The sequence below is a fragment of the Camelus bactrianus genome, chromosome 6 (genome assembly GCF_048773025.1).
Source record: "Camelus bactrianus isolate YW-2024 breed Bactrian camel chromosome 6, ASM4877302v1, whole genome shotgun sequence".
Taxonomy (NCBI): domain Eukaryota; kingdom Metazoa; phylum Chordata; class Mammalia; order Artiodactyla; family Camelidae; genus Camelus; species Camelus bactrianus.
The window spans coordinates 8,705,448-8,722,005 of record NC_133544.1 but is presented as its reverse complement, the minus strand read 5'-3'; the positions used below and the strand labels follow the sequence as shown (position 1 = coordinate 8,722,005).

General features: G+C 50.7%; 1 protein-coding gene across 2 annotated transcripts in view; it reads right to left on the bottom strand.

The window, feature by feature from the left end:
- Positions 1-259: 259 nt before the first annotated feature.
- Positions 260-16,558, bottom strand: part of SYNE3 (spectrin repeat containing nuclear envelope family member 3) — a 90,137-nt gene continuing 73,838 nt past the window's right edge. For both annotated transcript variants that reach the window (XM_074365071.1, XM_010968751.3), the window contains exons 16-18: positions 13,005-13,154; positions 11,957-11,995; positions 260-2,726 (exon numbers count right to left, since the gene is read on the bottom strand). In XM_074365071.1, coding sequence (XP_074221172.1) covers positions 2,526-2,726; positions 11,957-11,995; positions 13,005-13,154 — 390 coding nt within the window. In that variant the 3' untranslated portion in view covers positions 260-2,525. The remainder of the gene's footprint in view (positions 2,727-11,956; positions 11,996-13,004; positions 13,155-16,558) is intronic.

Sequence of the window (16,558 nt, the reverse complement as noted above, 5' to 3'; positions counted from 1 at the left end):
TGTCTCTCTCTCTCTCACATGCAGACACACACACACACACACACACCTGGGCACAGCAGTGATGTTCCCTTCTTACCACCTCTCTCCCTCTGGGGGTCAGAGGGAAAATAAACACACAGGGGTCCCACCGGGACACCCTTTCCACAAGGCGCTTTAAAGCCCTTCGCGGTTGGTGCTCAGGAAGCTAGAAAGGAAGCCATAAAAGTTGTAATCGTCTGCACCCACTTTCAGCAAAGGAGATTACACAGTCAGTGGTGGCTATAGTGTATCATAGCTGTATTTATATGAAAGTAATGAAAAAATCAATTCTCTTTTTTTAAAAAAAAATTATGCAAACAAGCAGACTCTAGGGCATCATTGTCAAAGTTTAAAAAAATATAGTCACCCCCACCCGCCAGCCCACACGTGACAATGACAATGTCTCCCTCCCCAACACACAGGACACGTGACACAACTGCCTTCACCTCAAACAGCTCTTTGTTTCTGAGGTCACCTACAGGGGGGTGGCATTGTCCTGCGCAGGGCGCCGCCTGGGGGCAGCAGTGAGTGACCAAGATGGGCTCCAGCCATGCTGTTTCTCGCTGTGTGGCCACGGGTGTTACTTCCCCTGTCCGGGCCTCCACCTGCTCACCACGAAGTGGGAGAGCGGGAGTGGAGATGTTCGAAGGCCCTGGCCACACCGCTGACCTTCTAGGGCTGGACCAACACAACCCAGTGAGCGTCTGGGCTTGGCTGCCTGGGCCTGAGGTCGTGGTTCACGCAGCCCCTGATTTTCCAGTAAAGCGGTCAGTCACCTGCAGAGAATGGCCTGGTGGTTTGGTTTCTAAACATCTTGAGAAAAGCGTGCTTTCTGAGTCAGCACCAAGAGCCCTTCTCGGCAACACTGTTTTCCTGCCCGGTGAGCACCCAGCAAGCGTCCAGCTCTTCCCAGTCACAGGGAGGCCGGGGTCCCGCGCTGAGAGCTCTGCCCAGGCCGGGCCTGTGCCAGGAAGGAGGGGTCCGGGCGCTGCAGAGAGCAGTGGGGAGGGGCAAGGCGCTGGGGGGCTGGACCCTCTTGGGTCTTCAGTTTCCCCTCTGATTAAAGGCCTTTCTTGGTCTGAGGATCCCCTCTTTGGTCTTTGTGTAGCTGAACAGACAAAAATCAATTTGCAAAGAGTGGGCACCGAGCATCTTTTAAAAAGGGAAACTTAGTGCTGATTTAGGGAAAATCTGATCCAGCTGTGAAGCACTTAGGAACGGCTTCAGAATTCCCTGGGGAGAAAGGGACATATTTCCAGCCTCAGGGCCCAGCATAGCATCGGCCCGGCCCCTTCCCAGGTGGTGGGTGGGCCGGAGTGCAGAGCCCCTGCAGAGGAGCCTGGTGTGGGGCGCATGGACCCTGGGTCCCTTGTGGGCACGTGTGTGGGACATTCTTGACCCAGAGGACCAGCTCTCTCCAAAGTCCTTTCTGGAAGGCGGAGGGAGTGTGCCTCAGACAGGCTGAGCTCCACGGCTGAACTGTCACCTCTGTCTTGGACCCTCGATCCCTGGTCCCTGGTGTGGCAGGTGCTCCCCTCCGTTCCTTAAGCCTGAGTCGTAGGTGGTGAAAAACTCAGCCCAAGGAACACTGCTTCCCTGGCACTGTCAGGGGCACGCTACACGCGGAGCGTGCTCCCCGTCCTGCACGGGAAACTTAACAGCAGGCTTTCTCTCCTTGGTTTGCTCCCTGAACAGGGCAGAGAACACACGGAGCACGAGCTGAGCATTTCCTGAAGGCCCAGTGCCCCGACCGCGACCTCCATCGCTGGCCTGGGCTGTCAGGGCTCCTGCACGCACGTCCCCGTCCTGCTCTGCTTGCTCAGCTCTGGGTCTGCTCACTGTGGTTCTTCTTTTTCTCCCTTAATTTCATTCTGTCACTTGCCACTTTTCACTGCTGCCACTGGGCCTGCCCGGGATCAGCACCATTTCTGCTTCTGATCCACAGCACCCGGTCTGCCGTCATCCCAAAGCCTAGACGAGCCTGGCTGTTCTCACTGTGCGGAAAGCAGGAGCCCCTGGGCTCCGAGCGAGGGCCTGCGCTGTTCTTCCACGCTGACAGCTCGGCGGCCTCTACGTGAACATCTGGGTCTGGGGCTTGGCTTCTGGGTAGGAGGGGGCCATAAAAGTGACATGTTATGGTTCCTGCTTTCCAGGGCTGACTGCAGACCGAGGCAAAAATGCCACACAATCCCACTGGACACGCAAACTGCTAGGAGTTTCTCCAACTAGAAAGAGAGGTCATATATGGAGCTATAAATCCTGAGCACTGACATACAGAGCAGATAAAAAAGCTGGCCATTACTCTCATAGTACACATTTAGTATAAACAGACTAAGACAACACTGTATAAAAAGTAATATTGTTTTGGGAACGTCGATACAGTATTTACACGGATGCAGCTCTGCCAGCTCTGGCCTGCCCCGGTTTCCAGTTTCCTCGGCATCCTCCGGAGGAGCCCCGGCTGATGGAAGTTTGGAGAAGAAAGTCCCCTGTGTGCCCGCAGTGGGCTAGGTGGGCGGGGGGCCGTCGTAGCGGAGCATGAGCATGAAGGAGCGGGCAAAGTTGTTGGCCAGCGTGCAGCTGCGGTCCTCTTCCCCGACGGGCAGCAGGAAGAGCAGCAGCAGGAAGCAGAGCAGGAGCAGCTGCAGCGGGAGTGCCACGCAGCACGCCTTCCGGCAGAGGGAGCGCAGCCCTCGCCTCCGCCGCACCTGCGGAACCAAGCAGGAGACGTGAGTCTCGGGAGGGGAGGGTGGAGCGATGGCAGGAGCTGCAGCAGCTCCGGTGGACTCTCCCACTGCACAGGCCTCAGTTTTCCCATCTGTGAAGTGGGACTAATGTCAGTTCAGCCGCAAAGATCTCTGGTTTCCTCAAACCACTCAAGGCATGAACGGAGAAGGGGGAAGTTACAGGCTGTGTCACTTAAGACATAAAGCCGAATGAGCATACATCCACAGAGGAGACCTATCTTCCCACAGGTGCCAGGCGGGGTCAGACCTGGCTCACCCACCAGCTCGGCTCACGTAGGGCTGCCTCAGTCTGTCGGGGCTCTAACTTGACTCCTTGAAATTTCATATTGCCTGCTTCCAAGTCTCTGACCCATCCAGGAGAGGGAGAGGGTGAGACAACAGGTAGACCCACCCTTACTTGGGTTCACACCACAACTGAAAACCTGTAATTAACCGTCTCCCAAACGGAGCTCTGTTTCCAAGGGTCCTGTTTCTGTTGACTCCTCCATTTTCAGAGCTAACACTTTGCTTTTTTAAGTGAAAACTTGTGCCTTGGCCATCATCCCCTGGGGAAACCAACTTTGACAGTTCAAAGCTGTTTTTGCATTTATGTGTTGACGGGGGGGCAGTCTTTTTGAAGGACTCCTGCCACCCACCCGGTGTCTATTCACTTAGAGCTCACATCTTCACTTTGAGGCAGCCTGGATTCTAAAATGCTCTTTAAACTAGATGACACATTTTAACACGATTCTCAAATGCTCAGAAAACACATGTGCACGTGGGCGCGCACACACGCAGACATATCAGCACGAACTACCTCTTAAGAAGCCACAAAGAAACTGATCATCTCAGCCCTTCCCAGATCTGGGAGTGTCTCCATGCCTCAGTTTCCCCATAGAAAGCACCACCTGCGTTCTGCCCAGTTAGAACTATCCAAAGAGAAAAGGGGCTTCCTCCATCAGTGATGAGCTCCCACCCCATAGGGTGTAGAGGCCGAGGGTCGATAGCACATGGTGGTGGGGACAGAACAGGTGATGTCGTGCGTGGTAACTGAATGCTCAAGAGTCCTTCAAGATCTCCCAGGAACCTGAGATTCTAGAGTTTTGAGGAGTTCAGGAAAGATGAGTCAATCACAGTAAATGCCGATCTTCTGCCATTGATGAAAAAGGATATTGGGGAAAGGAAAAGTTTGGAGTTCTGGATTCTAATCCTGGTCCTGTTACTTCCTAGCTGTGTGACCTAGGAGAGGTCTCTTAGCCTCTCTGAGCTTTAGTGCCTTCATCTGTTGGGGCAAAGGGAGAATGAAACCTGCCTATCAAAGTCAGAAAGGTAAGTGAGGCAGCGCAGGCCATGCTGAACATGCAGTTGGTGCTCAGCAAATACTCATTCCTTTCTTCTTCCAGGGCAGACGGGCAGCTCCTACCAGCCCCCTTTAGCTTCCCCCTGCAACCAGGTGCCAGGAATCAGATACCATCAACCTCCTCAGATCCATCAGAGAGAACACTGCCCTCCCTAAATGCCGGCTCTTGGCCCCTTAAAAAAGCCCGCACATCCTCCTGCCACAGGGCCTTAGCACAGGCTATCCCTTCTGTCTGGAATCTCCCTCCTTTCTCCAATGCAGCTGGTTAGTCCCTACTGGTCATTCTAATCTCAACTTGTGAGTCATTTCCTCAGGGGAACCGTCCCTGATCTAAGCCAAAAAAAGCTCCATTACACATTTTCATGATATCAGTATCTTTCCTTTGGGTTACTAATTAAAGTCTGTGTCCTTGCAGGCAGGAGCCACATCAGTTTGGCTCATTGCGGTATTCCTAGTGACGTTCAGTAAATATTTGCCTAATGAATGAAATAATGAAGAAAAGGCTCTTTCCCTTCCTGTGCATCTGGCCATCTTCTCCTCCCTTGGTGCCCAATGGTGTGACGGCATGCTCACTGACCCATCTGTGAACGGTCGGCACTGTCCTGACGGCCCCCCCAGAACACCTGGGCTCCCTGCATTAATGTACACCGAGCACCCCTTGGCCTTGTGCTCAGCAATCCACCTCACTCACGGGCTTCCTGAGTTCTTGCCCCATTCTGGGAGGTGGGCTTCCTTGTGCCCATTTCTCAGAGGAAGAAACTGAGCCCATGGGAAATAACCAGCCCAAGGTCACACGGACAGGCTCAAATTGCCAGCGAGGCTCCACAGCCAGGCTCTCTCCACCATCCCACGTGGCATTGTTTCTCATAAGAAACAACAGGCACAATGACAACAGCCCCACTGGGCCTCTGCTGAAGCTGGTCCTACCCTGACGTGGGGCCCCGAGTGTGGAAGTCACACTGCATCACCACTGGGGCTTTCAGGGTCTTTCCCAAGAGCTGGCTGGGCCTCATTCTCCAGCACAAAGTTGCTTCCAGGTCAGTGCCGAGAGCTCAAGGCGATGGGAGGGGGCCAGGTTTTCTCTGCCGATCCGAGGTGGGCCAGCACAGTGCCCCTCTCTAAACTCTCACTTAGCAATTAGTTTGGTCCCTGAAGGCCCCTCTGACAGACTGCTGAGCCACCTGCTGGCTGGCTTCCTCTTTCTGGGTTTCCTCTAGGACCCCCAGAAGGGGGCTGCGTGTGGGGTCCACTGCATTGCCCCGACTACTCCAGGGAGCCTGAGAGCGTCCACAGATCCCCCCGCTGGGCCCTGCCCACGACACCTTGAGTGTCTTCACTAAGCGCAGTTACAGCCCAAGACTCACTTCCCAGGAGCGTTCAGAGGCCGTAGAGAGTCCCCACCCAGGGACGGGAAGGCAGCGCCTGCCATGGGGCTGGGTTAATGTTTATCTCCTCGCTGGGGTGGCTCTGCATGCGATGGTCAGGCCCCAGGACTCTTTCTCCAGAACCTTGGGCTGGCTTTGGAGCAGGATGGAGTTAAGAGCTGAGCTGGCCTTTTGGAGGTGGTTTGGTTCATTGGTGGGAGGTGCCTCTGGATGGAAAGATCGGAGTGTCATTACTCAAGTGAGGACGGAGCCTCATTCGGCAGCAGGTGTATGGACACAAGTCTCCCTTTCCTTCCTTCCCTCTTCTTTCCTCATCTGAGATCCATCCATGACCAGGCTCTTCTGAGCCTAGGGCAGAACCAAGGTCAGGTCAGGGATGGTCTAGGGTGACCCAGAGGCACCTAGCTTGGAAGACTGGTAGTGACGATGCTTCACTGATATGGGGACCGGGGTTTGCTTGGGTGCAGGGAACACAGTGGGGTCAGCTTTAGAATGCTGAGTCCGAGGGGTCTCCTGAGCAGACGTCTTGCAGGCTTGGGCCTCAAGACTGAAGCTAGAAGGAGAGTCCCAGACAGCAGATGGACAGAGGGCGTGAGAGCCCCAGAGTCGGGGAGCGAAGCCAGGCCAGGGGAAGGAACCGTCAGGGAGAGGGTGAGTCATGAGAGGGAAAGGGGCCCTGGAGAACCCGGAGGGTGCGACCATGGGAGAAAGAGGTGCTGTATTTCCAGGTTCTCTGAGCAGCTAATGCTTATTATTTATAAAAGAAATGAAAGCAGATTTACAGGCAAGAAATCCAGCAGCCATCACCTTAATCATGTGATCAGAATTAGCATCACCAATGTTGGAGGCATATGGACATCGTGTGTCTCCCAATAAAATGCACTAAGAACACAGCAACAGGGGGAAGTGGGTTTAGCTCAGTGGCAGAGTGTGTGCTTAGCATGCACAAGGTTTCGGGTTCAGTCCCCAGGACCTCCATTAATAAATAAATAAACCTAATTACCTACCCCCTCAAAAAAAAAAAAAAAGAAGAAAAGAAAATACGGCATCACTTTTGAGACATTCCTGCCAGAAATGCTCAACAGGGAAACGTGGGGAAAACCCAACTTGAGGGACACTCGACAAAACATCTGGCCTGCACTTAAGGTCAGGGTCAAGAAAAACAGAGGACTAATCCCAGCTTAGAGGAAACTAGAGCGATGTGACAACTAAATGTAATGTGAGCCCAGTCTGGATCCCAGACTGAGGGAAAATAAAAGGCAAAAAAACCCTGAAAACTTACATCCTTACAATGGAATATTATTCACTGAGAAAGGAAATGAGAAAGCAAGTCACAAAAGGACATGGAGGAAACTCAGATGCATTTTGCTGGTGAAAGGAACAAGAGAAGTGGTTGCTAGGAGCCCTGGGGGAGGGGAGAGGGATGGGGCAGAAGAGCTGGGGAGAAGGTGAAGGCAGTGAATCCGTTCTGTGTGACACTGGAATGGGGGACGCATGTCAGCATACATCTGTCCAAGCCTACAGAATGTGCAACAGCAAGAGGGAACCCCAGTGTCGACCATGAACTTCATGGAGTCCCAGTAAGCAAGCTTCCACACCAATGCACGATGCTGATGTTGGGGAAACATGGGAGATGTGGGGAGGAGAGGGCACATGTGGGGACTCTCTGATCTGCTCAGGTTGTCTGTAAATTTGAAATTGCTAAAAGGAAAAAAAAAGTATTAATTTTTTAAGACTATTGAGACAGCTTTAAAATTCTGAATATGGACCATGGATTAAGTAATAGTATTTCATCAACACTGAATCTTATCGACACTGACTCTGATAACTGAAAATAATAAAATAAGACAGAGAGAGGCCCCCGTGGTTGAATCCGGGAAGGGCAGTCAGAGCAGCTATGAGCGGAGAGCGTTGTCATCAGCCCCAGGGCTGCCCAGAGGCCAAGTGGATGAGGACAGAAAGATGTTTGCTGGGCTGAGTGGAGAGGTAGCTGCTGGTTACCTCGCTGGGATGAAGTTCAGAGGAGTTGAGGGTGGAAGGCAGGCGGGCTGAGCAACGGAAGGATGAAGAAGAAAAAAGCGCAAATGTAAAACACCACATTTCTGGATGTCAATAGTCAAAGACAAGTTTCAAGAACTTCAGATCCAAGGTGCTAGCGTGGATTCTTCCACATATCAGCAGTGGCCAGTAGCTTATGGGCTCAGTGGATGGATGGGAAGACAAGGCTCCAGAGATGATGGAGCAGGTGGTTGGAGGCCCATTTCTGGCCTCTCCTTGTGAAGGTCAGAGACAGCACAGCCCTATGCAAAGCCCACGTCTTTGGCCAAGGAAGAGCCAAAGTTGACCAGTCCCCAGAGTTGCACAGTGAGTCACAGAGGTACAAAGTCAAGCTATGTTCCCTCTGCACCCACCCAGATCTGGCTCACTGTCACATGGAGGAGGGACCAAGAGGCCACTCTCCTCCCGCTACAAAGGAGAAGGTGATTGCAAGTGTCAAAGACCAGGCAGGGGAGCGTCCCAGCCGTGCCTAGCGCATAGTAGGGACTTTTTAAAAAATCATAGCTAATGTGAGAGGGTTATTACCTAACATGGAAAACTCATTAATGCTTTCTGAGATTCAGTATCACAAACATTTCATCTGCTCTACGATGCTGACTGTAAGGTGCACCATTATTTTATATCCCCCTAAGAAAGGAAAAAACCCAACAAACAAGAATGGACTGGAGACCCCACAGAACACTGGGGCACCACGGGGCTACGCCTTCAGGGTGGGGGAAATAAAGGCTAATCCTCCCTGCCCCACAGTAACGGGAAGCAAGGAAATCCAAGGTCTCATCTTGGCACCGGGTGAGGGCAGGAAAAAAACTCCACCCCGAGAACTTGAACCTCAAGGCTGGAGCTCCCACAGGTTGGTTTAAACTGACACCGTCAGTGTGGTCCTCAGGAAAACAAAGCAAAACACAACCCGCAAGCGGAGATTTTAATTTAAAGAAATCTCAGGTGGGTAGTGTCCTGGGTGGTGGAGGGAAGGAGATTCCAATCCTCACCGGAAGAACGGGATTGTAATAAAACACCCCCGTTCCAGAGATGTGAAAATGTGAAAAATTATGAGTCTTAAAACCTGCGAAATATGGGCAAGTGAAGAAAATGTTGCCCTCGGGTCTCTCGACATCCGTGCCCATCTCCCAGAGCCCACAGCCCCCGATGCATGGAGGAATTTGCTCTCCACTCCTGCACACGGGCGCGTGGCCCTGCCTCCATCACCCAGGCAAACACGAACATTAGCACGTCTGTCCTTCAGTGAAAAGGCTGTCTCAGGTAGGACGACGCCACTTCCCTGCGTCAACGCGGGAACTGAGTCGACTCACAGCCCAACGGCGATTCGAGAAGCAATGACGTGCCAAGATCTCCTACTCCATAGGAGGTTACAAAAGGGGGTATTCTATCCATCAGGCCTCTTGTATTTAGTAGCTGGAATGCGTCCGTAAAGAAAAATTTCTCTTACCAACTCTGTGGTTACACTGCAAAACCACACATATAGAAAAGGAAAAAAATGAGAGGTATCTTTAAACTACATGGAGTAAATCTCTAGGCTGTACTCGAGATCAAAATGACAGAAAACAGTGTGGGTAGTATGCTAGCATTTACTTTTAAAAATGGGAACATGTATATAGTCTACTTCTCATATTAAAAGGAACTGCGACTCAGAAAAAAAAAAAAGAAAAACGCAATGACACTCCATACGTCTGAATGCTGCAGGCGGACGTATCCGGTGGCACTGAGCTGGCAAGTGTGTAGGCAGCTGCAAATTTAATAAATCTTAATTATTCTGTTTATATAAACAAGCAGGCTGAAGCCACTGACGTAGTTGGAGCTTTCAGTGCCTGGGTGTGCCGAGAGAGAAAAAAGCGTGGAGAGCCAACTGCTCATAAATAATTCGCTTGGGGGTAGGTTTTTGTTTTTCCCTTTCCCTTTGGACTAAAAATAATATATGGAATGTTTTTAAGTTGGCAAGATTACAGCCTCGGGAGATAGCGTCTATCTTCCACCTGTCAGGTCTGGGTGTGTGTGCCGCCATGCACGTGTGTGCGGACCCCTGCACACGCATGCGCACCCTGGCCCCGCAAAATACCACCAGGGGAGGACTGCACCCCCTGCCAGAAATGGCATTATCCCTCTGCTCTCAGAAAGGGAAGCAGGGGCAGCGTCTGCAGGCATCTCCACGACCTCCACGCAGTTAGGAGCCTGCTACGTGCCTCTTAACAATGGGAACTTTGCCTACTATTGGTTTGATGGACCTGCCTTTTATTCATTGGATAACCATCGTTAAGTGAGTCACCAACAGTCACACACACTCACGGTAGATTGTGGATTCAAATCCAGGGAATAAAGCAGCGGTTCTCAAAGTCTGGTCCCTAGGCCAGCGGCGTCAGCACCACCTGGGAACTTGCTGGAAATGCAGATCCCTGGGACCCTCAGACCTGATGCATCAGAAACTCTGGGGGTGGGACCCAGAAATCTGTGCTTAAACAGCACTCATATAAAAGAGCCCCAGATGGCCTCTGTATGTTGGCCTCCATGGTGGGCCGAGACCCATTAGCTTTAAAGACAGCCAGCAGCAAACTCAAACTTTTACAGATCTATTTGTTTTTAACGTAGCCCGAATAAGCAGATTCTTTTAGCCATTTAGAACCTGCCTGCCTTGCATACCCCAGGAGACTGTGCCCAACATCAGCCTGCCATAGATAAGATCACCCCTGCAGCTAGAAAGGCACAATCCAGTGCTGTCCCCCGGTGTTCCCTAACCCAGAGACTCACCATTGTGCTGAGCATCACCAGCTGGATGTGTGAGCCCTCCCTCCCTCCCCGCTCCCCTCAGCCAGCACACACAGCCTACAGGGCAGGTCTTTGCTCGTGTTTACTAATATATCCCAGGTCCCTAAAACAGTGCTTGGCACAAAGTCAGCATTCAGAAAATATCTGTGAGATGAATGAATGAAGGAGGAGAGGGACAATAAACACAGGGCTGTGAACATTCCACGTTCACCGGAATCTGAATACGCACTGGAGGGCAGATGTCAGCCAGTCAAGTGTCCCTGGACCCAAAACCACCAGGGGACTCAGACGTGACGCCCCCTGGACTCTGACCTGGGAGCTGCATCAAAGGTGGGCTTCCGACCAAAGTGGGGCTAAAGGTGCCGGATCTAGAGGCAGCCTGGGCACCTGGCCCCGGGCCCCCAGGTGCCACCAGGAGTCCAAGGCTGGACTGTGTGGGCCACCCTGCCCTTCCCGATGTTCTGGGCTCTCCTCTACTTCATGAAGAGACCCTCTGTTACTCTAACTTAGGCAGGGAAGCCAGGGCTTTCTGCTCTCCTCTGAAGAACAAACAAATGTTTCCATGATACTCAGAATTTGCTCATGAAATAAAATCGGCATTGTTCATTCCATTTTACAGATGGGAAAAGTGAGCCCAAGAGTCACAGCAACTTGCCAAAGTCCACAAAGATGGTTGACACTGGGCCCAGAGCACAGCGTTGGTCCCGTGAATGCCCCTCCCAGCCCCAGGGACACCCACTCTCCCGCAGGTGGAGACAGGAGGACCAGCTGGAGACCATGGAGAAGTCCTGGGGTGCAGAGCCCCAGGAACACAGACTCCACACATGAGAGGTCTCAGGCACCCAGCAGTGTCCAGAGCAGACCTCGCCAGAGGCTCAAGTCATGAGCCAATGCTCGGCAGGAAGACAAGCATGCTCTCTTGGAAAAGGGGCCACCAGTTAACACTGGGCTTTTCCAGAAATGGGAAGAGCCACCGGGCCCCAGGGATGCCTTCTCCCCAGGCCCAGGGTGGGAGGTTAAGCGTGGCCTCACGGGTCAGAGGCAAGAGACCACACAGTGAATGGTCAACATGTCGTATCTAGAGTAACGATGCTTGAGCCTCATTATTACTGTGGTTACTGCTGTTTCTGTCATTGCTTTGGCCTGCAAACACCGCGGGAGTGGCTCCGAGCTCCTCTCAGCGGGCAGAAGGGGAAACCAGTGCTGGGAGCACAGCCAGCCCTTCCTCTTTTGTCCCCCGAGCACCGTATGGCCATCTATCACTGGGGTGGCCACAGGGTCCAGTTGGTCTGGAATGGTCCGGGTTTCTTGGTTCAGTCCTAGTTTATGCCTGTTGTCACAGCATAATTATTAACTTGCTCACTCCTCCCTTGTCCTGGTTTTGGATGAAAACTTCCAAGGACCCACCTTTATCATGTATCTGTCACGGCCGAGAAGGTTCTGTTCACCCTGGGGCTCCCCGAGACCAAGGGCCCCAGGGCCTAGCACTGTGCCGCTCACAGCCCATTCCCCATACAGCTTCCTCAGACCTCACAGAACCTTCCAGAAAGCCCGGGAGGCCTGCCCCAGGCCCACCAACCCTCCAGACGCCCTGCCCTCTAGCCGCGTGGAGCAGATGGCAGACACCGTACCTTCTGGAATCCAGTCAGCTTCCCCAGAGAACTCTGCGTCTGTTATTTCAGGGAAGGAGAGGAAAACGGAGGGGAAAAAAAGAAGTTAAGTGAGTGAAACTTAAATCCCAGCAGAGCCTGTAATGGAATATTCATTTTGTCAGGGGAGTGTTTCTCTAAAACTCCTGGTCATCTGGACAGGCTGAGCCAGCAGGTGATTCAATTTAATGAGCTTTTTAACGCACTCCGGGCCCAGGTGGGATTCCGTCTGGGAAGGCCTGGGCCTGGGCCGGCGGGCGCGCTGACCCGGCTGGGGCTGCGCTGACACCTAGTGGCCGACATGGCTGTTCCGGGGCCAGCAAAACTGGAGCAGCAGAGCCAGGCGTCAGGGGTCTGAGGGCCTCAGGGGCCCTCGGAAGCCATCCCACCTGCGCCCATCCTTAGACCAGCCTCCGTGCCTCAGTTTCCCTATCAGTTCTCTGGGAATGATAACAGTACCTCCTTTATCAGGCTGTAATGAGGACATAGCATTTAACACAGGCTATTAGTTTAACTATTATTATTGTTTTGTGTGAGACTCGGGAGCCCAACGGGGGAAGGTGCTTCCCCAGTGTCACAAAGCAGGTGAGTGGAGGAGGGGTCTAGACCCCAGGAGTCCCAGCCCGCACCCCGGCATTTGCTCCATCACGTCTCCAGCACCAGGCTGTGTTTGATGCTGGCTCTGCCTCTCACTAGCTATGGCAACTTGGGTGAGTTTTTTAACTCCTCGAGTCTCAGCTCCCCCTCTGCAGACTGGAGATGCAGTTACTCTGGCAGAAAGGTGCTGGAAGTACTGAAGGGGACAAGGCACATAAAAGTTTCAGCTTGGAAGGTTGCAAAGATGTTGTTACGGAAGCTCCTGCCTCATCAGGTGGCAGGATGGCCAAATGACAAATTGCAAGTCAAGTCCCTAGCACCCAGGAGTCTCTACCTCCTCTCTCTGAGTGGTCTGTGGAGGCTCGAGGTGGAGTGGATGTGGGCTGAGCGAGGTCTCCCTGGGGCCCGGGACCTGTGCATCCTTAGCACCTACCAGCAGGTGGCTGGAGTCCTTGAGTTTGGACTTGTACAGCATCCACCGGTAGCGCAAATCCTCCAGCTCATCTGAGGACCCCCTTGCTGGCTCGAGACGAAGGAGGTTTTCAAAGAGATGCTGACCTTCTGGTACGCGAGCCTCCAGCTCCTACAGGGAAAAGACAGAATTGTGGGTACCTTCCAAATGACCGAGGCGGCTCTACCTGGCTAGTAAGGAGGAGCTAATCAAATTGCACCTGAGAAGCTGCCAACACGACACATAAGTGAGAACTCCATCCACGCAAATTGAAGCCAAAGTCAGGCAATCGCTCTCTGAAATATTACGGGATGGACTCCTGCAAGAGAGGGGCAGCCGCAGTGCTGACCTCCGTGGTCACTCCAAGCTCTGGAATTCTAGAACCAAGTCCTCCAGAGGGCCTGACATAAGAGTTATCATCATTATAAAAGCTACCATTGTTGAACATATCTTTCTGTTGGCATTTTCACTGCTGGCACAGTGATGCTGGGATTGGGCAGATTTTTCTGCCAAAACAACACAATCTTCTCCCAGGATGGCATCTCCTGGGACTCCTGGGAGGTAGTGTGATGTGGGGATATGATCTGGGCTCTAAATCCAAGAGCCTGAGTTTAAATTCTGGCCTTGGATCTTGGCTCTGTCCTAACCTCCCAGCTGCATGATACAGACACACAGCTTAGTTTCTCAGAGCCCACGAGAATGGGGGCTCTACAGGAGCAAGGAAGCTTAACTGCTGAACTGTAGGTTGTCTCTCATACGGTTGGACTGGGTGATGGTGGCAGGAGATGAGAGGAGTGGCTGAACAGGAGGTAGGAGGCAGGCAGGAAGGACTTCTGGTCAACTAGGGAACTGAGGTTAAAACTCTCCCTGAGGACAAAATATTAAAAACATTTTTAAGGCATCAAAGAGTTAATAAAAGAGTGAGGCAAGTCCTGGGAAAAGATGAGACCCAGAGAAGTAAGCCCAGTGCTCAGACCTTCCTTTGCACTCAGGACACCTGCCAATCTGGAAGAAATAGCTGTGAAACAGATCTATGCTTCTGGCAGCCTCGCAGGGAGACAAAGGTCAAAGTCTGGGCCCTACAGAAGTGGAGTCTCTGATAAACCATCTTCCTTTAGCTGAGACTTCTAAAGGTGAATCAGAAGTAAACTTGGACCTTGTTTGGATTTACAGCCCAGCTCCAAGTCATCTCAGAGGTCTAGGGGGCCTCCAGACCTGAAATTGGATTCAATGGTTCCAGAATGATAAAGCCTTCACTTGTCTCGTAGTCACAAACAAAATAATCTCTGGAGAAAAGATGATTCTAAATCTCAAATTACACTTACATTCATTTGTAAATGCCCAGCACACAGTCAAAGCAGCCATACACAGATACAAGACAGCAAGAATAAGAAGAGGCAGAAATAATGCACAACAGAAACATTCCTAAAATGACTTGAGATGATGAAATTATTAGACACATTCTGTAAAGCAACTATGTTTACTGTGTTCAAAGAATTAAGAGATAAGCTTAAAAAGTTCAGCAAGAACCTAGGAGCTATGAAAAGTGGCAGAGCAGATTTTTTAAAGAACCAAATAGAAATTTGAGAACTGATAAATACAATATTAAAAGCTAAGACATTAACAGACATGTGTAACAGCAAATGAGACACAGCTAAAGAGAGAATTAGTAAAGTGGAAGATAAGTTAGAAAAAATTATACAGAAAATTATATGAAAAGAAAAAAGGATGAAAAATACACAAGAGAGGGTAAGAGACATAAAGCACACAGTGAAAACATAACATATGTTCAAATGGCATCTCAGAAGGCGAGGAGAAAAGGAACAAGGCAGAGGCGGTATTTTGAGAGATAATGTTGGAGAATTTTCCAGAAAGGTCCAAGCCACAGATTCAAGAATCCAGATGAATCTCAAGCAAGAAAAAATAAAAAGAAATCCAAACCTGTCATATCATGGTAAAGCCACAAAAATTAAGGAAAAAGAGAGGTGGGTTGGGGCCTGATCGAGAAAGACTGTGTGCGATAAACTTGGGAAGTTGAACTCAATACCACGCGGTTTTCTTGAGGGGGAGGCCAAGGTCATAGTTAGGATTATGAAAGGTTACTCTGGCTACAGAATGAGCCATTACCCACATGGGGGCCCAACAGGAAGGAGGGAGTCCAGCTGGGAGGCCATTGTCATCATCAAGTTCAAAAATGGTAAATGCCTTGTTGGTCAAAGTCGATGAGAAAAATCCAAAGCTCTGATAATCCTTCCACTAATAACAAATTCACAGGTGACCTTCCAGCACTAAATGAGGTTATCTCTTTTTCTCCATAAAGTCATATTTCTCTTTTCACCATAATGAATGCTGATTGCTTCAGCAAAATACATTTCAATTTTAGGATATGTGATGCATATGTTAATGAAAGAGTGCTGCATATTAATAAAGATTTGCTGCACATATTTTAGGGAGACTTTCAAAGTTTACCCCTTCAGTTACATAAGCTTCTCAATTTTAACCAAAATGGAAAACCATTCTAAAGTTGTTAATAGATCACCTACTGTGTACAGAATACTATGCATGGTAAGGTAGGGGTTGTAAATTAATCCTTCCAGTACCCATGGGATTATTCATTTGTGTTAAAAAATAAAAATTTATTAGTGCACTTAAAAAAAAAAAAGGTAAATGCTTAGTTTAAGACGGTGGTAGTGAGGGGAAACAGAAATAACAAATATCCAGGAGGTAGACCCAAGAAGGGCTTGGTGACTAATTAGATGTGGGAGTGAAGGAGAAAGATTTGTGGTAGATGGATTGGCCCCCCGATCCCCTGCTATACCCACGCTCTTTACCATATGACTTAGTACTACGTCCCATCAGGAGGTGGAGTCTCTTTTCTCTCCCCCTGAATCTGGGCTGGTCTTGTGACTTTCTTTGTCCAATAGGATCCAGGGCAAGTGACACTGCGCCAGCTCCTAGTCTAAGCCTCAAAAGGTCTTGCGTGCTCCCACCCACTCTCTCAGACCCTGCCTCTGCTCTGAGAAGCCCAGGCTGTCCTGCAGGAGGACAACAGATACATGGTCCAGCCCATGCTCATCTCCAATAGCCCACCAACCCCCAGAAAATACAGCCACTCATCTGACCTATACCTGACAGCAAATAACGGAGCCCAGCCAAGCCCAGAAGCACCGCTCGGCTGACTGCAGCCTAAACTGCCAACCTTCAGAATCATGACTTATGCAAATAGTTGTTCTTTTAAGCCACAAACTGTGGGAATGGCTTGTTACACAGCAAAAGTTAACTGATAAAGGAGTTGTGATTAGTGGTGACATTTCCCAGGCTGGTGAATATAGCAGGAGGCTGAATGAATAGATGGATGGATGGATGGATGGTTGTTCTAAAATATTTGAAGCAAAACGTTTAAAAACGATTATTCATACACAAGCCAGAACAGCTCCCAAGCTCTGCACATGCTCCTTTTTTTTTGAGAAGTCCCTGGTGGCAAACACAGCTCTGGGGGCAAATCCTCTGGAAGAGGGGCCTTTCCTCAGGAACAA